Source organism: Pteropus medius, unplaced genomic scaffold (assembly GCF_902729225.1).
Source record: "Pteropus medius unplaced genomic scaffold, Ma_sr-lr_union100, whole genome shotgun sequence".
Classification (NCBI taxonomy): Eukaryota; Metazoa; Chordata; class Mammalia; order Chiroptera; family Pteropodidae; genus Pteropus; species Pteropus medius.
The window spans coordinates 3,213,522-3,238,405 of NW_024350921.1; the positions used below are offsets into that span (position 1 = coordinate 3,213,522).

General features: G+C 44.3%; 1 protein-coding gene across 7 annotated transcripts in view; it reads left to right on the plus strand.

Annotated features, from left to right (window-relative positions):
• The window catches only part of GPR45 (G protein-coupled receptor 45), an 83,158-nt gene extending 58,926 nt beyond the window's left edge, over positions 1 to 24,232 (plus strand). For all 7 annotated transcript variants that reach the window (XM_039840135.1, XM_039840137.1, XM_039840138.1 and 4 more), the window contains one exon: positions 20,589 to 24,232. In XM_039840135.1, coding sequence (XP_039696069.1) covers positions 20,836 to 21,957 — 1,122 coding nt within the window. In that variant the 5' untranslated portion in view covers positions 20,589 to 20,835 and the 3' untranslated portion in view covers positions 21,958 to 24,232. The remainder of the gene's footprint in view (positions 1 to 20,588) is intronic.
• Positions 24,233 to 24,884: the final 652 nt, after the last annotated feature.

The following is a 24,884-nucleotide window of genomic DNA, read 5'->3' on the forward strand; positions in this document are numbered from 1 at the left end:
GGACATACCCATTTATTTTATCCCCCAATACAATACGCCCCACCTTTCACCAATCCTCACCCTAAAGTGAGAAGACCAAGCGAACCCCTCATTTTCTTTACTTTCACAAATTTCTTATAGAAACTCCCTGAAAATCTGACCTCTAGATTTTCTCTGAGAGAAACAAGCCACTTTCCTTTCAAAGCCTGATGACTGTTGTGTGCATGTTTTATGTTAAACATTTGGAGAGATGCAAAGGCTCCCTTGCATGGTTTATATTAGCTTTCTTAAATGTACTGGTTAAAATTATTTTGAACACAGGCGATGGGTATTGAGTTTCCCTGGATCCAGCTGGCCTCGCCCTCCCCTCTTATTTCTTCCCTGGCTTCCAGCACATCAGGAAATAGAGAACACACCGTATTGGATGCTCCTGCAGGGGTTTACATCAGATAAGCGGAATTGGCTGGAAGGCTGACAAGGAATAATAAGGCAGGAGTTATTCACTCCTTAATTATTTCCTCAAACCGTGGAGGCCCTGAAGAAGACTTTATTGCTGGGGGGATATTTGCTGGACACAGAAGCTCACGATACACACAAAAGAAAAAGAAAAAGAAACAAATGCAAACAGTGCATCATATGGTTTAATAGTTTTTAAAAATCCTCTTTATTTTCTTAATCCTGGCCAGTCTAACTTTCTATTGTTATGAGAGATGCTCTGACCCACTCTTTAGCCTGGGTTTTGTGACAGTTGCCTGACCCTGGTTCCTCACGACAACCCAGGGCTCTGCCTGGTGAAGATTTCTGGGAGTTGGAGGACCCCCTCTCTGCCTTAGAGAGCCCACTCACCCTACCTCATCACCATTAAGGGCATCTCGCCACTGCCCTAACTGCTGCGGGCACCTGTGTCAAGAACCCACACTGAGAGTCAGCCCCAAAGTTTTGTTTGTCTTCACCCTTCCAACAAGCTGTTGCCCCTCGTTACAGGTAAGTAAGTGTCACTGGGGGGATTAAGTGCCTGACGGGGCGACCTAGGCAGGCAGGCAAGGCAGGGCTCGAGACTGGGGCTGGCTGACCCCACAGCCCTCGGTCTCTACCGCCCCGAGGCAGAAGTGGGAGAGTGTCCCCCCAGTGCCGCATCCTGCTCTTCCTTCCCTCCCAGCTCCTGCTCTCAGGGGCTGGAATTCTCTAGTTTCCTCCCCTTCTACCCAATGCCATTTTATTTCAGAAAGGAATAAGGAATGAATGTGAATTAATGAATTACTGAGGTATGAATAACTGATATTTATATCCTCCTCCTGCCCCCCTGAGTAAGCGTGTTAGGAGCTTGGCAAAGCCCCCATGTCTAGCTTAGGCCCAAGGAATGACACCTTGTCATTGTCCCAAAATATTAAACTTCTGCCTAAACCATGGGTTTCATATCTACTTCATATGAAATTTTATGTAAAATATAAATATAACTTTCATATAAAAATTTCATGTAAAATATAAGATTTCCATGCTGGAAATCACATGGTGAATCCAGCATGTAAGCTGGAGGAGGTTTTCTTTGATTTTTATTTAGAGCATAGAAGATTCCTCCTTCGTCCTTCAGCATCACCCCACAGGATGCTTTGCTCATGAACTTGCTTGTGAGCTGTTTTGGTGGGATGGGGGAGATGCAAACTTGCTACAGAGGTCAGGGATATATTACGTCTGAATTCAGGGCAATAATGCTGCTTGTCTGTTTCTATATGTACACAGAGTCTTACACACGAGAAGAGCTCCAGTGGCCCTTGATATATAACCCTTAATTAATGAATGGGCTTATTGTTTGTTCGTTCAATACATGGTCATTGAGTACCTACAATAAATATATTGGACACTCTGCTATGTGCTGGGCATACAGAGCTGACAGGAGAGATGAAATTCCTGTCCGAACAGAGCCAATGGCAGGAAAGCAGACACTGCACCATAGTGTGATGTGTGCTGCAATAGAGACAGACAGGGTGTTATAGGGACACACGGCAGGCGACCTATCCCTGCCTAGGGGCCAAGGAAGGTTTCCATGAGGGAGGGACATTTGAGGTGAAATCTACTGGCCATGCAAGGCCAGGGTGGGGTGGGGTTGTGTTGGTGCGGGGCGAGCAAAGAACTTCAGGATGAGAGAACAACATGTGCACAAAGGGCTGGAGGTAGCAAACAGCTGAGTGTTGGAGACACTACGTGTGCTAGAGAATGTCGCAAGGGGAAAAAGTTAGAGGGGGCCCTGGAGAGTTGGTCCAGAGCCAGATCATGAAAGGTCTTGTCTACTAGTGTTTTTCAAACTTGTCTGCACTACGAACCACAGTAAGAACTACATCTTATGTCATAACTGAGGACACACACATATGTGTGAAACGACTCACAAACAACATTCCTTACCATGCACAAAGTGCTCTATTTCTATTATATTCTTTTCAGTGCTGGTTTTGACCCAAGAAGTTAATTTCACAACTAACTCAATGTGTCTTCTAATGTGTCTCCGCACACCCTTATAAATCATGGTGTGGAGCTGGGCCTTTATCCCAAAGTTAGTAGGAAGCCATTGATGGGCTTTTAGCCAAGAATGACCTGGTCTAGTTTCCTTCGTGGAAACTAGAGGGTGGATTTGGGCTGTAACAGAGGCGGGGCTGTGATGGGAGTGAGGAGGGGCACCCTGGGGCAGGGTGGTTGCTGTGACCTGGCTGAGAGGGCTCCCCAGTGCAACAGTGGTGGTCTAGACAGAGAGAGTGGATTGATTTTTGAGATTATTAAGATGGAGAATAGATGATTGGTTGGAGGCATGGAGTGATGGGGAGGGAGAAGTCGAGATGACTACAGGATTCTGTTTTGGTAACTGGGAAGACAATGGTGCTGGGTGATGACATACAGAGCAACGGGGGAGGTCCCGTTTGTGGGGAAGATGCCGAGTTCCAATCTGGGTAGGTTGGGTGTGAGACAGCCAAGAGTTGATGCTCTGTGCACTTTGAAACTCAAGAAAGGGAGCTGGATTGCATTTGTGGAATCGGGACTGAGCAGTATCTTGGGGGTGTTCAAAACCCTGGAAGAAAAGAGATCTCTTAGGGAGGATGTGTGAGAAAAGCAAAGGCAGACCCTGACACATTCGCAGTTTATTCTCTTTGCCTCCAAGTAAGAATCAACTCACTGTCCTCTCTATGCTACAGACATTTGGATAACATTACTCAGAGGAGGTTAACACAGAACAGGTTGGTGTGTTTTTAGCTGATTGTTAAACATTATCTCAAGAAACCTGAACTAGCCTCTATTCTGGCAAATGGACCTCCTTTCCGGGCTGAATATGGGGGAGCCACGGGGGAACTGCTCACCTGGGGGCTGGATCACCCCCGTGGCTTGGCCATGTACTTCAAATGTTTTCCATCTTGGCTGTTTTTGAACTAAATGTGTTCCTCATGCTGGAGAAGACATGTGCTTGATATTACTGGAAAACTGAACAATACACGTATGTTGGAAATTATTAGAAGTTGTAGCAGCTGGTATTGAAATATTTTAGCCCTAGGTTTGAATTAGGAGTAGTATTAAATTCCAGCCCCTTGATTTAGTCAGGATTTGGCTGCTGTCTAGGAAATAGCCTGAAACAGCAGGTTCTGCCTGTCTCCCTGTCCCTCCATCCAGCTCACTGTCTCTGTTTTCCATTCTTGCCCATCGCATCCATGTATCTTGAGTTCAAAACAGAAATGGCATAAAATTGAGACATACAAATAAGATGCTACTCGTGTTTTAAATTGATCTTTCTTCTTATTAGGAAAAAGGCATGTTATCTGCGAGAAGCTTAGAACATAGAGATTAGTGGTGGAAAAAAAGTTAACTAATTCATCCGTTCAGTAAGTGTTTACTGAGCAGCTACTAAGTTCCAGACACTGTTATAGGTGCTGGAGATAAAATAGCGGCCACGCCTGACAGGATCTCTGCTTCTTGTATGTTAGTGGTATGTGCTAAGAAAGGGGAGTGGGGTGGGGACTATCCATGGGAAGGACAGGGAAGGATCCTCTAAGAAGGTGGCTTTTGAAGAATGACTTGCAAGAGGTAAGGGAAGGACACGTAAGGATAGCTGGGAGAAGACTGTTCTGGACAGAGGGAAAGGCAAGTGCAGAGGCCCTGAGGCAGAAGCGTACCACATTTGTTGGAGGCACAGCAAGCAAATCAGTGTGAAGGAGCAGGCAGAGTGAGAAAGAGAAGGGAGTAGGGGGAGATGGTGACATAGAGGGGCGTTGGGGCTGCGGGGCGAACCATATTGGTCTTTCTAGATTAAGTAACAAGGTTGGCTTTCACTCTCATTTCTGAGTGGGTTTTGAGCCAGTGGAGAGATTGAAGCACAGGAGTGACTTGATCTGACTTACAGATCTGGCTGCTGAGCTAAGGAGAGACTGCAGGAAGCGGGGGTTAGAGGCAGGGAGATGATCAGAGAGGCTGACAAAGAAAACCATTGCAAATCATTTTTTTAAGGCATGCATTTATAAGTGAAGGATCAAACTCCACAAACTATTCTTTAACCTTCATTTTTCATTAATAGGATTCTTGCTGAAGGCAGGGTGATCAGGTATCACTAGGTAGGTGGTGGAGGATCAGGTCAGATATGAAGGGTGATCAGATATCAAGAGGGGGTGGTTCTGGTTAAACTGACTTAGCAGAGTTCTTGCTAAAACCGGATTTTAAAAGAAAGTGCACAGATTAGCCTAGAACAAGGTTCAGGAGTCTGATTAAAGTTTGATCAAGCAAAGAATATTTGTAATTACTGAGACACATGCTTTTTCACATTCTAACATCTCTGAAACCAGGATGCATCTTACAATTGTGGCTGTTGGCCAGGGTGGTTGGCATCTACATGCCATTTCCCATTTGGGGGGTGGGGCGGTAGAGCAGAGTTTGTCACAGTGGTTCATGTTGCCATCACTATGGTTTATAGTTAAGTATTGAGTGTTGCTGATACTGCCCTGTTTAAATTGTCTTCAAAAAGATGACACCTTAATTCCGCACCAAATTAGAAAGTTACTGGCATGCACACAAAAGCACAGACAAAAACAGCACGGTGGGATGTCAGTTCATATTAGAAAAGCAAAAATTTGTCACTCAAGGAATGACTTCAATTCCACATTTTCATGCAACACAGAAGCTAAATACTTTATGGGAGTGAAGAAAAGAAGAAACCCACACACAGATTGTTCTGTGTTCTTTTATGAGATGGTCAGTCAGGTGAGCCTCAAGGAGACAGGAGAGGCTCAAGAAAACAAAGTTTATCGCATTCACAGCTCCACTCCTAGAGACGGGGGCGGAGCATGCCAGGGCGCAGGGGCCACACAGGGGAGACACCAAGGCGGTCAGCAGGCAGAAGACAGGAGCAAGCAGAAGGTTTAGGGCACCGCTTTTGCTGGAGTTTCCTAGAAAGGATAAGGCAGGATGGGGTGAACATCATAGGAGTGGCTGATTTGAATAATGTCAGCGAACTCTGGGTAGACGGCTGGTCTCTAGCTGCCTGGCACCTGGCACCTAGCTCTGGGACGATTAAGGCAGAGGAATATTGCCAGCTGGGTGTATGGGCCAGATAGAGGAAGGCTGGCCGGTTAGTCTGTATGTCAGAGGCATGCTCCTGGCTGGGCCCTTTGCTGTCTGTCTCTAAGAGCTGGCCAGCTCAGAGAGGCAGCCTCTCTCCAGCTAGAAAAGTTTTTTGATATATCAAAACATCATAATATTCAGAAAACTGAAAATATTTACAATGCATAGATGAAGCTGTGTTGTGTTTTCGTTACCAAGATAACATGAAGAAAAAAAATGTCCAGCATTCACCAAAGTGATACAATTGTCAGTCACCTTAGAATGGAGGAAAGAAATTACAAAGCGAGGAGCAGATCTGGTGATCTCTTCTGGCACAGGACTGTTGTTGGGATGCTGGGTCAGGATCTACTTGGCAGCATGTTTTCCTGATAGTGTGTGTAAAATAGTGAAGCACTTTGAACTCAGTGGCCCTTAGAGTCAGCAAAAAACAAAATGTGTATGTTTTGCATACTTTTTTCTCATTTAGTTCTTAAGCCTAAAGAGGCAGTACTATTACTGCCTCTCCATTTCAGAGGGAATGTTGCTGAGGCTCCTAAAATATAAATACTTTGAGCAATTGGCAAATGGCCAGGTGGGAAAAATCAAATGCTGAGCTTGCTCGACTTTGAGGTCCCCACCCCTTAGATACCCACCCTGCCACCATGTCACTCAGAATATCTTGGATCCCAGAGGCTTTGCCTCATAAGAGACACTGAATTTCTATCCAACATGTCACTCAAACAGGAACATTTTCAATTTGGTGTTTGCTGTTACAGGCATTCAACCTAGGAAGCAATAAAATGTCACCTTTACTTTATTTATGTATTTATTTATTTACTGTATAGGTGGCCTATGTTTGTATAATAGCAGAAGAGAGAAGCCACACGTAGGCTGGCCTATTTGTAATTGGTCCACAGGAAATTTAGGTGGTGCTTGATCCAGAACTCACAAGTCGACACATCACTATTTAAATGTTTTAATAACTTTCTAAAAACTAAGAATTCAATGAACACATCTCTTATTTAAAGATTTAAGACATTAATTTCATTCTGATATACAAGTGAAAAAGTTAGTTTAAGTGAATGTACTTCCCCCTTGTTTTCTGAATTAAACTCTTCTATGGTTGTTTTTCTCTTAAATAGACCCTCTGAGCTCATTCACGATGGGCAAGGTCATGGCTTGTTTCACAGTTTGTGTCTTACCTACCATTGGGCTCAAACACTGATAAGAATAAGGTTTGACATTCCTTGAAATTCTGCAGCCATGCTTTCTGCCAGCTGGAATGCTCTCACCCTCTGTCTGAGAAGAATCCCAAAAGTCCAACCTAAGGGAAATCAAGAAGGATGGGTGCCAAGTTCCAACTTTACTATACACATACTCTGTGATCTCATGGGAGTTGAATGGCACAGGTAATGGGGTCATGAAAATGTTTTGCAAGGCCGTAAACACCATACATTTAAAATTGAGTTTGTTTAGAAGCAAAACCCTCAGGAAAACCTCAGGACAGCACCCCTGGGGACCCATATATCCACAGTCAGCTCAAAGTACCCCTAAGACCTAACATACTGTGTCATCTGGACTTGCCACCTGTCCCGATTCCCTTGCCTGAAGTCTTATGGTTTGCAAGAGGCTTTTCTAAATTTTGTACCCTATAAGGTAGGTACACAAGAGGATTCTGAAGCTAAACAGTTGGAATTTCCCCCAGGTTACAAGGCTAAGAAGCAGAGCCAGGACTAAAGTTTTAATTTTCTGAGCCCAGCCCCGGGGTTTGCCTAAGGCCCATGTCCCCGCTGCCTCCAGCACTTCATTGCTCATCATGGCTTCGTGTTCATTGTTGGCATTGTGGTGGGTACGTAGGTTGACTCTGCCCTGCTCCCTGCACAACCAGTAAAGGGAGCCACTAATTCAGGGCCACTAACACCAATACAGGCTGAAGGACTAAAATGGTTTTCTACCTTTACTGGGAAGGTAGCCTCTTCGACACCACTTTTATCTGCATGTCATGGGCCCAGGTAAGAACATAATGGCAGGGCTGCTGGCCTGACCAGGCCCTCCCCTAGAATTGTCACATTCTTGGATAGCATTAAGAACTCTTCTTGAGAACATGAATTGATACCACTATTAAAAGATTCAACCAGTTGACTGCACACAGACATGAAGGATTGTTTTTAGGGTAATGGAAATTTTCTAAAAGTGAATTGCGATTTCAGTTGCCCAGCACTGTAAATTAACTAAAAATCATTGAATTGTAAACTTATAATGGGCAGATTTTATGATATGTAAATTATGTCTTAATAAAGCCGTTAAAAACATTAAAATATCACCAAAAATAATTTTAATTGGATACATAAGCTGTCTCTTTATATTACAAGTGAAAAAGCATATTTTTTACCAGACTTAGGTGTTTTGTTTCATTTTCAGATTAGAGCCTTAAAATGTTAGAAAAATTATAAAAGTTATAAGAAAAAGTTTAAAATTAGTTTTTAAGAAAGCCAAGCAAATCAAGGGGACAGGTGCCTGTAGATGTTTGCAGAAAGAAAAAGTTTTTTGCAAAGCAACCCCGATGCCGCCCTGAGAAGTGTGAGGTGCCAACATGAGGTTTTTTTCTGATTTGAATAAGCCACAGCTGTACTGGGAGCCCCTGGGTGCAAGTTACTTGGGACGTCATATGTTCTACCTGGAGATACTCGACATTGGCATGTCTCACTTTTTAGCATCTTGAGAAAGTGCTAAGTGCATCAGATTTCATTAAAATATCAAGCTATACCCATTTTAAACAAGCACCATATGCTTTGTGCCTCTAGCAAAATCTTCCTACATGGTTCAGGGACTTTAAAAACCCTACCTTAGATGCAACACCTCAAAACTAGTTTAGAAAGGGGGAAAAATGGCTTTTAATGGTTAAAGTCACAAATCAAATTCCCGAGGCTTCACTTGGGAGCTAATGCCTCTAAGTGAATCGGTCATATGTCTCTCCTAAACAAAGATTTAGGAGATAGGAAGATACATCCAAACAGACATTCTGTGAAGGGTGAAGAAGAACTTAAAATACCAGTTGCTCTTTCTCATAACTGGAGAAAGTGTGAGCAGTTAGTCGAACTGAGTCACCTTGTGAATCTGTGGAAAGGACTTTGTACACACAATAGAACCCATTTGTGAAGTGCACAGACTGGCTGACCTGGGGCCTACCCGGGACAAAGACAAGAATAGAAGAGAAGAGAAGAGTGACTGGATGTGCCTTTCTTCCACTGGTATCATCGTAAGCAAATCACATAATGTATTGATTAAGTCTCTTCATCCGTAATTGGGAACAATAATATATCGTAAGGAGAAAGAAGAGCACAGTTTTGAAACATTCAATCTGCATTAGATCTTATATTTGCAGAGCCCTGAAATTTGGCAGTTTAGATTAGATATTCACACCTGAGGTGCATGGCCCTCGACCAGTGAAGGGCTGCTTGTGTGTCCAAGGCATTCACCCTCACAGCCCTCTGAGCTGTGTCACCCTAGTATGCCATACAGATATGTCCTATATGTGGCCTGGGGAAGCACCACAGATTGAACAGAGACTGGATAGTGGCCGATCGCCATGCTATTCTGTGTTTCCCATAGCTCTAGCATTAAATCCTACATTCTCTACATTCAGCAGATTTTAAATCTGACAAGTAGGTCTCATCCATATCTGCTCCAGGAGCATCTGTGAGGCACATCCATCTGGGGCACAGAGTGTAATACAGACCTGAGGGCAGCCTAATGTCCTGGGGTCTGCCCATGACTCTATGACTATGCATGGCCCTGCCATGCTCCAGCCATCACCTGTCCTACAGAGTGTCCCTGCAGCCACTTCCCTTACTGCTTCTCTGCTCCTGATGAAGACATAATTGCTCTTGCTCTGAAATACTAACTCACTGCAAATGTAAAAGCCTGACATGAATTCCTACTTATATCATTCTGGAAATGGCATAGCCTAGGGTTAATGAGGAGCTCCTGGGTTCTAATGCAGGCTACTCTGCTGCTTTCTAGATAAAGACACACTTACCAGTTTCCTCATCTGTGAAACTGAGTAGCTGGAAGAGTTCAAGGAGATCAGCTATGTCAGTAGCTCCCATCACTGAGAACATCCAACCCTCAGGCGGTCTGTTAACACACAGATCCCTAGGCAGCCCCCGGGGTTCTGATTCAGTAGGTCTGCAGTGGCCCCGAGACTCTGCATCTTTAACAAATTCCTACATCATGCTGATGCCGGGCCAAAGAACCACTGATCTCTGTAAAGGGCTCAGCCTGGCACATAGTGAATACACAATGCACTCTAGGCATTACTAAGAATAGTTGACAAAGGTTTATTTCCTTTAAAAAGTTTCCCAATTCTGTTCTGTTTGAGAAAAATTCCTCCCAAGAGTCTTGCCTGAGTTGAGAAATAAAAAATCTGGTCTCTTTCAGCTCACTTTTCTTAGAAGTTGAGACATGTGGCCTAACACCTGTTTCTAAACACAGCTACTTGATGTATAACTTTTGGCAGCTCTTGCATATTTTCTCATTGCCAATAAAGTTATTGAAATTGAAATATACCATCTGTTTGAGAGTTTGTATCAAAAAGACAGATGACACTGTTGCAGGTAATGACAGAGTCAACCTGTTTCCACAGCAAACTTTTTCATCTGCCAAATTTGACTTCATTTCTTGGATTTGGCACTTGTGAACCAATATGTTCTTCTGGACTAAAATATAAAAGTCCAATATCAAAAATACCGATTGGTTACCTGAGCAATATTAACAACTACAGAGAAAGAGTCTACCAAATCTCCCGCCATTTGATTGAACTAGAACCAGCAGAACAGCAAATTCTATTGATTAACATTACACACACACACACACACACACACACACACCACTTTTCAAAAGTTCGCTTTACACTCCTTTGCTTTTACAAAATACCTACATTAGTACCTGCTTTAGGTAACTGAAATAAATTCAAACAGGATTTTTGCTTTTATGAAAAAAAGCAAAAAAAAAGATAAAAAATGAAAACAGAGTTCAGCGTTGTTTCGCTGAGCATTATAGAGGCAGGGTGAACCCCGAGCGGAGAGGGTGGTCCCACCCAGCTCCTTCCCCAGAACCACATTCAGCATCTCAGCATCCAGCCCCAGAGCTCTGACTGAGTCTGGAGCATCTGGGCTTTATCTCCATTGATTTTGTGCATCTGTTAGCTGTGCCCTAGGGAACCAGAAAAGCCTAAGAGAGCTTGTAAGAGTGTTGTGCTTAGTGTACAACTGCGGGTAATTAAATGTATTCGATATAATTTGCTAGGTTATTTTTTGGGCCTAGGAATGCTCGAAATTTTTTTCTTTAGTGGTAATTGCTTCTTCACTTTATGCCATTTTGGCTTACAAAAGGTTTCATAGAAATGCTCTACTTTCATAGAAATATATATATGTATATATATATGTGTGTGTGTGTATGTATGTAATAATGTGTGTGGTTATGTGTGTGTATTTCTAAATCTGTGATATAAAATGTCAATGTATCTGTGTGTAGTGAGTGCCTGACTGTTTTTTTGTTTGTGTAAAACCATTCCAAAAGAAGGGCCTACTTCCTGGAGAGGTGCATTGAGCGTTTTGTTCTCAGTGGGTCTTGTTCTCACCCCAGCAACACACACAGGTGGGGCCTGCACCCACACAGTCAAAACTCTACGGCACCTAGGTGCCCAGGACACCTTGTGAAGCTTATAGACAGGGCATGTCCCAGGAGGCACAGGGAGGGACCAATGCTCCCTTTGCTTGAAGGATATGGAAGGTGTGGCAGGGGAGCTCCCGTCTGGAGTTTGGAGCATGAGGAGAGTTGCACTGGAGAATGGCATGTGGATCTAATGATGGTGAGCAGCTGCTGTTGCCATTGTGCTGGGAGATTTGGTTATTTTCTGAACACCCTAATGGTGAAGGCTTGGACTTTCTGGACTGGACCAGAAGGACCTCAGACATTTTGTAATGCATTGGGCTGTCTCCATGCAACCTGCCTTTTGGCCATTCTGTTTTAGAGGCATTGAGGAAGGAGATGTAGAGCCCTCTGTGAAAATCCACGCTGGTGCTTACCCCTCCCGATTGCCAAGAAGTCTTCCTTCTACAATGGAAATCACCCGCCTCCTCCCAGTGACTCAGATCTCCTGGCTGACCTACCTTTGCTGGCCTCCAAGCCATCTTCTGCTCAGTCTGTCTTCCTTCTCCCCACGCACTGCTCTCCCCTCTTCTCACCAAGCCCTCTCCTTCTGAGTTTCAAGTTTATAGCCTGATTTGTCTTTTTACATCTGACTTTGAGGATAAGAAAGGAAGAAACACATTTCTTCTTTCCATCAACTTAAAGCCAGACATTTCTCAGCTAAAGATGAGATTTGCTACCTGAAACTTTAAGTTTGCCAAACATGTGGCGGAATCTTATCAGAGACTCATCTCTGGCTTCAAGTCCATTACTATTAGCTTGGGTCAGGAAGGGACTCAGAGAGGTGCCTTCTAGTAACCCTCCACCGTCTGTGGCCCTGCTATACTCTAGGGACCTCTCTTTGGTGGAGCAGTCCTCTCCTTGTCCATCAGGGCATGCCTCTACCTCACAGCCTGGCCTCTGCTTTCCAAGAAAAACTGGCACAATCTCCTCACTTTATTGGAAACAAAAGCCTGAACAGAAGGTGTTTGGGGACAAGGATGTGCAGAGCTGCTACCCACTTAAATGGAAAAAACTGGGAAAGACATACAGTCGGCCCTTTGTATCTGTGGGTTCTACATCTGCAGATTCAACCAATCATAAATTGAAAATATTAGAAAAAAACGCTAATGTCATTACTGACGGTACTGTGTAGTTAGGCCTATGATGGTTGCATTTGCTGAACACATACAGACTTTTAACTTGTCATTATTCCCTAAACAATACATAGCATTTACATTGCATTAGGTATTGTAAGTGATCTAGAGATAATTTAAAGTATACAGGAGAATGTGTATAGGTTATATGCAAATACTATCCATTTTATGTAAGGGACTTGAGCATCCTCAATCGATGGAGGAAGGCTCCTGGAGCCAATCCTCTGAGGATACTGAGGGATAAGTATATCTCAAAAATTTGGTGAAATGGGGCTTTTATTATACAGTAAGTCCTCACTTAACATCATCAAATTCTACAACTTTAAGTGAAATTACATATAATGAAACCAATGTTACCATAGACTAATTGATATAAATGAATTAAGTTCCTAACAGCATCTCAACAGTGTTATAACAAAATTTTATTATTCAATGACCTGTTTTTCTGCTTTTTTAAATGGGTTTTAAATGTACCATAATAAAAAGTATCTAAAAGTAAGGAGAGAGAAAGAGAGAAAGAGGAAGGGATGGGAAGAGAGAGGGTGGGAGGGAGAGAGGAAGGAAGGAAGGGAGGGAGGGAGGGAGGAAGGGAGGGAGGACGAAAAGAAAGGAAAGAGGAAGGACAGCATTGTCGGGACAAGTCACCAGTGCTTCCCAGCACTGTGTGGCTGCCCCTTGCCCAGTGTAACCCCTCAGGGTGCCGCCTGGGGTCCCACATAGAGTCGTCATATTTAGAGAGCAGGAAAAAAGATTCCTTCCCTCATCCTCACAGATTTTCAACCACCAAAGCTGTCTTTAACAGTCTATTATTCTTCACCTGCTGGAAAGGAGTACAGATCCATCTTAAAGTCTTCTGTGCCTCAGCTTAGGTGGTTTGGGAGTGTTGGGATTGTCTTTCTTTCTCCATGCTTATCAGTGTCATAGACATGAGACTGCCTTCTCCCTCGCCGTGACCCCCATCAAAGATGGGCCCCTCTTTTGGACTCCCAGTACTAGAAACCTGATTTCCAGTCTTAGCTCCACTCTTTACTACTATTATGCCCTTGAGCTGGTCATGACTATATCTGAGCTGCCCTTTCATCCTGTCCCTGCCTCCCCACCACCACCCTGAGGATGATGAATGAGCATGTATTTAGATGGCACGGACATGAGCGGCTCACTGTGCAGAGGCAGGCATCAGGATAGTAGGGGGACTGTGGTAGTTGAAAGAGTTTTAGAAGTCATTGTGGTAAATTCAGTGCATGGATGGCTGTGTTTCCTCTTCACTCGTGGCCAAAAGCACCTTCTATCCTTCACATGGACCCAATTTATTGAAGACGTTGTCGGTGTGCTTCTTCTTGCCCTGTGGCACACAGTCAGTGCAGGCTGGTCATCATTTCCTCAGTTTATTCATTAGACTTCAGTTTGAGATACCTATCTGTCTTCTAACACCTGCACGACCTCCCAGTTCCAGGGTGAGATTATTTGGGTAGGAACTAAAAAGTACCTTAAGATGGGTCAGTTCCCACCTTACTTCTTTCTCAGGTAAGAATTCGTATTGTGGATCCCATCCATCCAAGTGAAGGGCACCAGAGAGCTGGCGAGTATTGCTTCACACTGAAAGAACACAGAACATTTCTTGTTCACTAGTTACCTTTTGCTTTAATCCTTAATGTGCCGGGTAATGAAAATGCTATTGCTTTGGATATTAACAAAAGGACTATGACCTAAATGCTAAATTAAAATATTAAAATAAGACAAGCTGTTGCCCAGAAGCCCAAACAATTTTAATCTGATTCAACCTCAATATACATATTAAAAAAAAAAATCATTGCACTATTTGTTCCTTTACTTAAGCATGAAATCACTCTTTGTAATTATCGTTGTAGGGGAAATTGAATCTTATAGCATAGAGAAGGGTGCAGGTGAAGGATTCACTACCAGCTAGGACTTGATAGGCTCACAGACACACTCAGTGGCCCTTATTCTCTGCTCCAGGAAGACCTTAATTCATGAGGAGTTCTCATGTCATAGATCCTGCTCTTTAATCCAAAAGACGGAAGTCCATGAACTTGAAACGATGAGGGCTATGAGTGAATTTATTATTTATTATTTATGCCCTCCTTTGTACCAGGCATTGTGCATATTATTTTGCAATTCTGGGGGTTGATACGTAATGATCTCCATTTCACCGATCAGAAAACTGAGGTACAGAAGTATGGTATCATGCTAACATGAGCCTTTGTGGTCTGCATGAGAAATACTTCTCACTTGTAAATAAACACACTAAATTTCTGATTTGACAGTTCAGCATCCATGAGTTTGGATAGCTGTACCCACCTGAGAGTGAATCTATCTGGGTGTGCTTGGCCAAATCAGGTTCTAGACCTGGAACACTGAGGACTGGTTGGATGTAAACTGAGATAACATCACTGAGATACTACCACCTGCAGAGCCTTTGGGCTAACTGGGCTGAGGCCTCCTGGGTCTTTACATTACCCATGTCCCTTCAATGTCCCTTTGAAATACTTATAACGTTGACCATAGGGGGCTTAGAAAAGAGAAGCTTCTTGCAAGCACAGAGGAGGAAGTAGGAATTAATAAGTGGAAAGCAGGATGAGGGCTTCCAAAGATGAAAAGAGCTAAATATCCCCAATGTATCTCTGGAGGCCTTTTACAGATTGAATTCTCACCCAGAGTCCAGAGCAGCTCTCATGGATTTAAGCTCCTGGCCTGCTCCAGCACCGACTGTCTCCTAGAGACCCGACCCCCAGGCAAACACCTGAGGCCCCAGGTCACAGGCTACCCCACTACGCCAGCCTCCAAGTCATCTCCCAAGAAGCCAGGCTCCCAGCCCATCCCAATGCCAGATCGGCCCCAGTGACTCAGACACGGAGATCTCCCATTGGTCCCTGGCATCTAGTTAGCCCTGTGGATCCAGGACCTGGGTCCACCTGTGCAGACCCAGGCCCATGACTGCAGATTCAAGCTCCAGGCTCACTCCAGTGAACCCAGACTTCCTCCAGTGAACCCAGACTCCAGGTTGGTCCCTAGTGTACCAGGCTGACCACCTGCTGACCCAAGCACTAGACCTGCCCACCCAAGGACACCAGCCGCAAGTCCACCCACAGACATCCCAGATGACCCACCCAGAAGCTCTGGACAGGTTGGTTGGTGAAGGGCCGTGCCTGTCTGTAAAGACTGAAAGATATAACTAGTTCCTCAAATGCACAGAAACTAATTCAAGGTCACAAGGATCGTGAATAATCAAGGAAACATGATACCACCAGAGGAGACTAATAAAAACCCTGAATAGCCAAAGCGATCTCGAGCAGGCAAAAGCTGGAGGCATCACAATTCCTGATTTCAAACTTTATTACAAAGCAATAGTAATCAAATGAGTACGGTACTGCTATAAAAACAGACATATAGACTAATGGAACAGATCTGAGAGTCCAGAAATAAACCCATGTGTATACACTCAACTAATTTTTGACAAGAGAACCAAGAGCACTTAATGGGGAAAAGATAGTCTCTTCAATAAATGGTGTTGGAAAACTGGATATTTACACATAGGAGAATGTAATTGGACTCCTAGCTTACACTACTCACAAAAATTAACTTAAAACAGATTAAAGACATAAACGTAAGATCCAAAACTATAAAACTACTAAAAGAAAATATAAGGATATAGCTTCTAGGTGCTGGTCTTGCAACAATTTTTTGGATATGACACCTGAAATGCAAATGACAAAAGCAAAAATAAATAAGTGGGACTACATGAAACTAAAAAGTTTCTGCACAGCAAAAGAAACAATCAGCAAAATGGAAAGGCAACCTTGAAATGAGAGAAATTTTGCAAGTCCGATGAGGGATTAATATCGAATATAAAGAACTCATACAACTCAATAGTAAAAACACAAACAATCCATTTTAAAAATGGGCAAAGGATTAAATTAGACATTTTCCAGAGAAGACATACAAACGGCCAACATGTACATGAAAAGATGCTCAACATCATTAATCATCAGGGAAATGCGAGTCAAAATAACAAAGAGGTATTACTTCACACCTGTTAGGCTGGTTATTACCAAAAAGACAAGAAGTAACAAGTGTCAGCAAGGATGTGGAGCAAAGGGAACCCTCATGCATTGTTGGAAGGAATGTAAATTAATGTAACCACTATGGGAAACAGTATGGCTGTCTCTCAAAAAATTAAAAATAGAACTACCATATGATCAAACTATTCCACTTCTGAGTTTCTATCTGAAGGAAATAAAAACACTAATTTCAAAAGGTATGTGCGCCCTCACATTTACTGAAACATTATTTACAACAGCCAAGATATGGAAGCAACCTAAGTGCCCATCAGTAGATGAATGGATAAAGAAATTGTGCTACATACAAAAATGGAATATTATTCAGCCATAAAAGAGAATGAAATCTTGCTGCTTGCTATGACATGAATGGACCTTGAGGGCATCATGCTTTGTGAAATAAGTTAGGCAGAGAAAGACCATGTGATCTCACTATATGTTGAATCTAAAAAAGCCAAATTCATAGAAATAGAGAGTAGAATAGTGGTTGCTGGGAGCTGGGGGTTGGGGGGTAAATAGAAAGATGCTGGTCAAAGGGTACAAATTTCCAACTCTCAGGTATCTAATGTACAGCTTGGTGACAACAGTTAACAATACTGTAATATATACTTGAAAGTTGTTAAGAAGAGTAGATCTTAAATGTTATCACTACAGAAGATAATGGTAATTATGTAAGGGGATTGGAGGTGTTAACTAACACTATTGTGTTAATCATTTTGCAGTACATACATATATCAAATCATCACGTTGTACACTTTAAATTTACATATGTTAAATGTCAGTAATATCTCGATAAAGCTGGGAGAAACAAAAAATTAGCAGCTAGCATATATGAACTGCGTACCGTGTACCGAGCACCTTGGGTTTATTCTCTCATGTGCTTCACACAATAACCCTCCCTGGTAGGTGCTGTTATCCCTATTTCAGAGATAAGAAAATGAAGACTTAGATAAGTAGCAAAATCACCAGCTAGTAGGATCTATCTGAATCCAGGACTAGGTTCTTAGTCCCTAACATACTCGGCACTTTTTAAAGAGTGATGGGTTTGGTGCAATCCCTATATATTATATAAAATATTTATTTAACATCTGCACTGGAAAAATAGAGACCCACTCAAAACACTTTTTTAAAAGGGGAATTCACCCTTTTTAAAGTTCAGGCTGTAGACATTTACCTCTCCTCCCCTAGAAGCAGGGGACTCTTCGGTGAATATATTGAAAATGCTAATGATGGTAGTGAAGGTTTGTAATATGGGTGATGGGATCCCAGAGGGAAGCCCTGCTCTTCCTGGCACTCTCATTGAAGGGTATGCCCATGGGAAGCCCTCAGCTTGCTGTTCCTACCTATTCCCCGTTGATGCAAGGCCTAACTTACACTGGGCATGCCACTCAATGAGAGATCTTATAGGGAAACCAATCCCAAACAGCTGCCCCATCCTTAGAACTTAGCATGATCAAGATGCTGGAATCACTAGCCATGAGGAGAACCAGCTGTCTTAAAGAGGAAGGCAAAGATAAGCTGAGGCCCTAACTCTAGAGAAACGAGATAAAATTTAGAAAAAAGAAGATAACTTAAAATGACATCTCTAATGATGAATCTTGGAGTTGTGAAAATAAAGTATAGCCATAAAGGAATGAAGTACTATGCAAAAGGCACAGAAAATAAGAATGCTCTCAGATTTTAAATATAGAATTGCCAAAATTAGAAATAAGACTAAGCACAAAGTTAAGAAAAATATCCCCCACAGCGTAGCCTAAAAAAGATCAAAAACAAAGACAAAAATAAAAAAGACAAGGGAAAATTAAAAAAAAATGTAGGCCCAATCAATGAGGTCCAGCAGCCACACAATAAGCACCTACCCAAAAGATCATATGGGAGAAAACTATCAAAGAAATGAAAGAAGGGACTTTCCCAGAGTGGAGATGTATGTGGCTTCGGATCGAAAAGACCCACCAAGTGTCCAGCACGATAAGTGAGAAAATACCCAAATTTAGATAGAGCTTTGTGAAAACATTTTCAGGAAGAAAATATCAAACCTTTTAGAGACAAAAATATTGTCATCTATGAAGGAAAAGAATCCAATCCGTTTTCTACCTAATACCAGTGACGCTGAATGCTAGAAGGGGCAATGCCTACCAATTTCTGAGGTAACATTATTTCAGCCTAAATTCTCTAGCCTGCCAAGCCATCAGTGGGAAGGCAGAAGAAAGATTTTTCATCTATTCAAGGACTCAGAAAATTTGCCTCCCCTGAGCCCTTTCTCAGAAAGTAATTTAAGGATATTATCCACAAAACAAAGGAAACCAAGAAAGAAGATGGCAAAGGGTTAGGAACAAGGACATCCAGGGGAGCACTGAGGGCTTACCTCTTCCTCCTGGCATCAGCTCTTTGTTGCTGCTTCCTCGTGGCTTCAGTTTGCCAGGACCCCTTGTTTCAGTCAGAGTGCAGACAAGAAATAGATTCGACCTGATTGAAAAGAGATTCTTGTCAAAGGTGAGGCCAGGGTAAGGGAAACCAAAGAGGACTGGGGAAGCACCCTGGGGCTAGCAGCAGCAGGAAGCTCCATCACCCCTAGGCCCGCAGGTTGAGGCAGTTAGGGAACTGGAGAGTGCTGGGCTTCCCGCGAGGGCCCTCCTGGAGGCACTGAGACCTTCGGGGAATCACTCACTGCCAGCCACAATCAGATGGGAGAGAACTGGGGCAAAAAAGACCTCCTTCTCTCCTCAAGGAAGAGGACCAGTCTTCCAGGCAAGGTCAAGGTGCAGAGAGTGGCCAGGAGATTTGGAGGGACAAATGGAGAACATCCAACACACCCTCACGGCCTTGGCTAAGCTTGAGACTTTTTTCCGTAAATTCCTCACACAGTTGCTTTAGTCACTCAGTATGCCCTAGTTCTAGCTGAGAGAGCATTGCAGCTGTGCCATCATTGGCCGGGCTGTGGGTTCGCTACCCGCGGGTCAGCCGCCTGCTCCAATCAGCTTGTTGGAAATGGTGGGAGTGAGGGAGCAGGTGATGTGTGACAAAACATCCTCGCTCTGGGTAGAGCTGCTTCACCTGTTGGCAGATCTAAGACCGATGCAAATGTGGGCTGTATTGTGTATAAATTAAACAATAGTCATTGTGACATTGTAATTGATTTGCCGCAGGGGTCAAATGATAACGGTTAAGGTTTATTGAGCACTGTCTATGATCCAGGCATGGTAAAATCACTTTATGGGTATTCTCTCATCTAATCTTTGCAGCAACTCTGTAAGTTGGCCTGATTATTTTTCATACATGACACACGAAGAGGTCGCACTGGCAGAGGTTAAGCAGCCTGGCAGAGGATGCCCAGTGATTGATAAGTGGTGGAAGCTGGATTTCACCCAGCGCCAGCAGTCTGACTCTGGACCTGAGAACCTGAACACCATTCTTGTCACATCTATGAGAAACAAAAATTAACACCATCTTTTAAAAGAGCTCACTTTTGGGGAGATTTTCTTCCTTCTCATCAGTGTTTCCTAAAGTGATACTATAGCAGCACTACAGCGATCCAAGATGTTGCATTACGGACAATAGCATAAAGGGTAGATGGGATCTAGCAGGATTATGTCTTGCAACTACATGTGAATGTGCATTTATCTCAAAATAAACCTAAACAAATTTTATAATAGCAGCATCAACTACCATGAATTCGTCTGCTCAACAAATGTCTGTTAGATGTCTTCTATGTGCCAGGCACTGTTCTAGATACTGGAGAGACAGCAGAAAAGGACACAGTTGGAAATCCTGGACCTCATAGAATTGTCATTCTAAGGGAAGTTGGCTTGTCCAAAGCTTCATTCAATACAATTGTATATAATTCAAGTTAGTAATACATGCCTATCATGTAAATGTTGATTACAAGGTATTCACTTCCTGATCCCCTGCACAGTAGGTCTGATTAGGTTTCCCTCAGTTACTGCACCAGGCTCATAGTATTTGTGAATACCAAGCCTTACTGCAAATGGTAAATAAATGAGTCATTCTTTCTCTCTAGTCTAGTGTTTAGAAAACCTGCAAAATGTAAACGCTTCTCTATTCAACATGTGCTTGGAAAGTCTAACTCCCTTCTCTTCCCTGTGTTTCTTTGCTCTAGGCGACAGAGATTGTCCAAGTACGAAGCTGTGGACAGTTAGTTGTCTCAGAAAAAAATGCGATGTGATTGATGAATTGCAGATCCTGGGTAGTTCTCCCAAAGACAGATCTTTCTCTCCACCATTCCGGTGCTCGAGGGATCCGAGACATCCGGGAAGAAGATGCGGCTGGCAGACAGAAAACGGCAGCCACCAAAGCGCTGAGGGGCATCCTTCCAGGCATTTCTGTCCCAGCTGCAAGTTTTCCCCATGATGTCCTGTAACAGCACGTCCATAGAGACTTTCGAATACCTGCTGCCGAATGGGAGCAATGCGTCAGACTCGGGGGCGACCATGCCACCCGCACCCCTCCGAGTGTGCTTGGCAGTAATCATGATGCTTATGATCGTGGTGGGGCTCCTTGGCAATGCTGTCGTCTGCATCATTGTGTACCAGAGGCCCGCCATGCGCTCTGCCATCAACCTGTTGCTAGCCACGCTGGCCTTCTCCGACATCATGTTGTCCTTATGCTGTATGCCCTTCACTGCCGTTACCCTGATCACTGTCCACTGGCACTTTGGGGATTACTTTTGCCGGCTCTCCGCCACACTCTACTGGTTTTTTGTCCTGGAGGGCGTGGCCATTCTGCTCATCATCAGTGTGGACCGCTTTCTCATCATCGTCCAACGCCAGGATAAGTTGAACCCAAGGAGGGCCAAGGTGATCATTGCTGTGTCCTGGGCACTGTCCTTCTGCGTCTCGGCCCCCTCGCTGGCTGGCTGGACTATCGTGGAGGTGCCAGCACGGGCCCCCCAATGCGTACTGGGCTACACCGAGTTCCCGGCTGGTCGTGCCTATGTGGTGATGCTGGTGGTGGCTGTGTTCTTCGTACCCTTCAGCATCATGCTGTGCTCCTACCTGTGCATCTTGCACACTTTCCGGAAGAATGCCACCCGTGTCCACAACCAGTCCGACAGCCTAGACCTGAGACAACTCACCAGGGCTGGCCTGCGGCGGCTCCAGCGGCAACAGCAGGTCAGCTTGGACTTGAGCTTCAAAACCAAGGCCTTCACCACCATCCTCATCCTTTTTGTGGGCTTCTCACTGTGCTGGTTGCCACACTCGGTCTACAGCCTTCTGTCCGTGTTCAGCCGGAGGTTCTACTGTAGCCCCTCGTTCTACACCACCAGCTCCTGCATCCTGTGGCTCAGCTATGTCAAGTCTGTCTTCAACCCTGTCGTTTACTGCTGGAGGATCAAAAAATTCCGTGAGGCCTGCATAGAGTTGCTGCCCCAGACCTTCCAAATCCTCCCCAGAGTGCCTGAGCGGATCCGAAGGCGAATCCAGCCGAGCACCGTCTACGCATGCAATGAAAACCAGTCTGCCGTCTAGGGAGAGGCCGGCGGGGTGGACGAGGTGCACCGGGAGTGGGGCCAAGACGGAGCCCCTCTGTCCTGCTGCTCTGTTTCCTGGCACTTGAATCGTACTGGGCATTTTGTGGTGGTCATTTAAGCACAATGGTACTCATTTGTTACCAGATGAGCTGCGGCTCCCAAGTTTGCAAAATGAATTATTTTTGTTTCTCGCTGCAGGAGAACAGAGGTGGATTTGATGGAACCTAGACAGTAGTTAAGATGCTGGGAAATGGCGGCGGGGGTGGTAGGGAGGTGCAGAAGGTGGGCAGGAAGTTAAGGAGGGCAGCAGGGAGTAGAGTTGGTCGAGTGTGGGGCAGGAGGAAGGTTCTGTCTGAAGGGCTCCCTCTGTACCTGATGTGAGAAACCCAGATAGGCAGCATCTCCCTGGGAAGCATTCATTTCATTTGACGCCCACATTCTTCAGAGGCATTTACGTTTGTGGTGTATGGGGAAGTGTGCAAGGTTCTTTACGTTGATCAGATGTGCATTCCTGACCAGGCCAAATTATCCTTCCTAGAAACCAAAATCACACTGGGAAGCGGAGTAGCCCCTGTGCTTCTCACTCTCAGTATGACATATGGGAGGCCTCAGTGGCTCGAAGCCCAGGGACTGTTCGGGGGCAGCTCAGCTGAGATGAGAAGCCCGCGTGAGTGCTCCTGCATGTACTCCACCCCTCCTACCTGCACAGCCCGCCCCATCCTTGCACCCCAAGGCCCTTCACCCTCGCTGTCTGTGCTGGCAGTCTCTGTACCCCTTCTCTCTTCCCCTTTGCCGCTCCCTGTGCCTTCCTTTGTTTTCATTCCATCCGTACCCAGTGCACAGAAAAGAACATGGTCCTCTTCTTGTAATTCATCTTTTCCTCAAGTGTTTGTAGCGACTTGCTTTCCGTCTCCCAAGTGGTCAATGGGCTTTGTTTACATGTTTCCTCTCGACACCCTGAGGCTTCAGCCTCTGTGAGCTGCCACATTCACTTCAGCACTGGAACTGCTGGCAGGGTACGTACTGGACACCCAACTGGCTGGCAGTTCCCCATTGACCTCTATGCTCCTCCTACCTCATTCAGACGCTGTCCTCTGGGCCACCTACCCGGGATCTTGGTCCTCTGAGCCCAGGCAGGACTGGGGCCCCGGAAGTGCAGCCACCTAGAGGAGACCTTTCTGCTTGTGCTGTACCCTTGGCCACTGTACCCAGGGCTACCCGTTACCACTGGGGACATGAGATCAACTTCTCTGAGTTTAAGGCACACCACTGAGCCCACAAAGCTCTCTTTACAGCTTTAGATCTGAAGAGAGTGGGAAATTTAAGGAGAAATTCAGAAAATCCAATTCCAAGTCTAACTCAATCAGGAACTAGTTGTGTGAGCTTATTTGTTGCACCTCACTTCTCTGGACCTCAGTTTCCCCATTTGCCAAGTGAGGAAGCAGGTCTAGATCATCTCCAATGTCTCTTTTATCTCCAAACATTCTGATTCTAAAATGTGTGTGTTGTTTACTCGTATCGCCGGATCCCCTACATTCGTTTATCTACCCATGCAACAAGCCTTTATTAAGTGCCTACTAGGTGCAAGGCACTGTGGGGGAGATAGTGACGAATGGGCGCAGGCTGTACCCGAAAGCAGTCGGATTCATCGCCATGTAATCACAACTCAAATTTGGCCTAAGAACACAGATGCCCCCTTTTGTTTCTCTTCTTGTTTCCTTTCCAATATTGATATTAAGAGGCCAGCTCCTCGTTCTCACACTGGCTTCCTGTGGCACTCGCAACAGAGGCAGGAAAAAAAAGAAAGGGAGTTAAGAAGAACATAATTTACATGATCTAAACCCAGAGGAGGATTTGTCCAGAAAATAATTAACACCTTTTCTCATTAACTCCACCCTCCTTTTATACCCAGATGGAGAGAGAAAGATGATAGCAATTGGCCTGTAATTGATTGAGGTGGCACCCATCCCGAATGCCCCCAGCAAGGGCAGAGTTTGCCTTCAGCTCCCAAGAAGCAGACTTGCACGGTCTCTGGCATCCAAGAGCACAGCCAGACCTCCGAGGGGACCAGGCCAGTGGGTGTCTCCCCTCTGGTGGGCATTTAAGGGTGTTCCTCCAGAGCCTTGAGTGAAAAAGAAATCACAAAACCGAATGAATGAAGGTACCAAAATTTACATCAATCAGTGTTATATGATGTATGTTGGACAGTAATATATGTTTCAAAGTAATAATTTTGTATATATTTTAAATAAAGTATTATTGTTCTTTCAGTGTATAAGACTACGTTATTGCCCAAACTAGCACCAAGGCCATGAATAGTAAGCAAAAGTCAGTGTCCAACATCTCCTAAGACACAACTTTAGGAAATCTCAGATCTGTAAGTTACTAACCAAGCCGGATGACTAAAGAAGGGTATTAACAATAAGATAAAACCAGGACACTGTTTGAGCAATGGGGTCACAACTAGGATGCCCACATTTTTTAAAAATCACAGCCCTGTTAAGTAACTCCAACTAGTGAGTCTTAACCTCTGACTTTCAGTGTGCCACCTTCAGACCTGTAACGAACTTCGCCTTCTTAAGATAATTGCACAAACGCCCAGTTCTAGTCTCCTGTGAGGCTTGCTGGACAACCTACTGCTTCTTTGTTTTGTGTTTTCATCTCCTCATTAGCCCTGGGGTCACCCGAATCTTGGGGTACCTATTGTTTTGCGGGACCTTGAGCATAATTAGGATTGAGGAGGCCAGTACCTAGGATCTTTGGGAGAGCCTCGGCTCAGAAAATGAGACACTAATAAGTCTCAGAAGTGTCATCCTAATTCTGACTACCCCTGAAAATCCACTACCTTTTCATCTTGAATCCTGGTCCCTGTTGTTGGGGTGAAATGAAAGCGAATTTACTCTAGGACGTTCTGACCACCAAGAT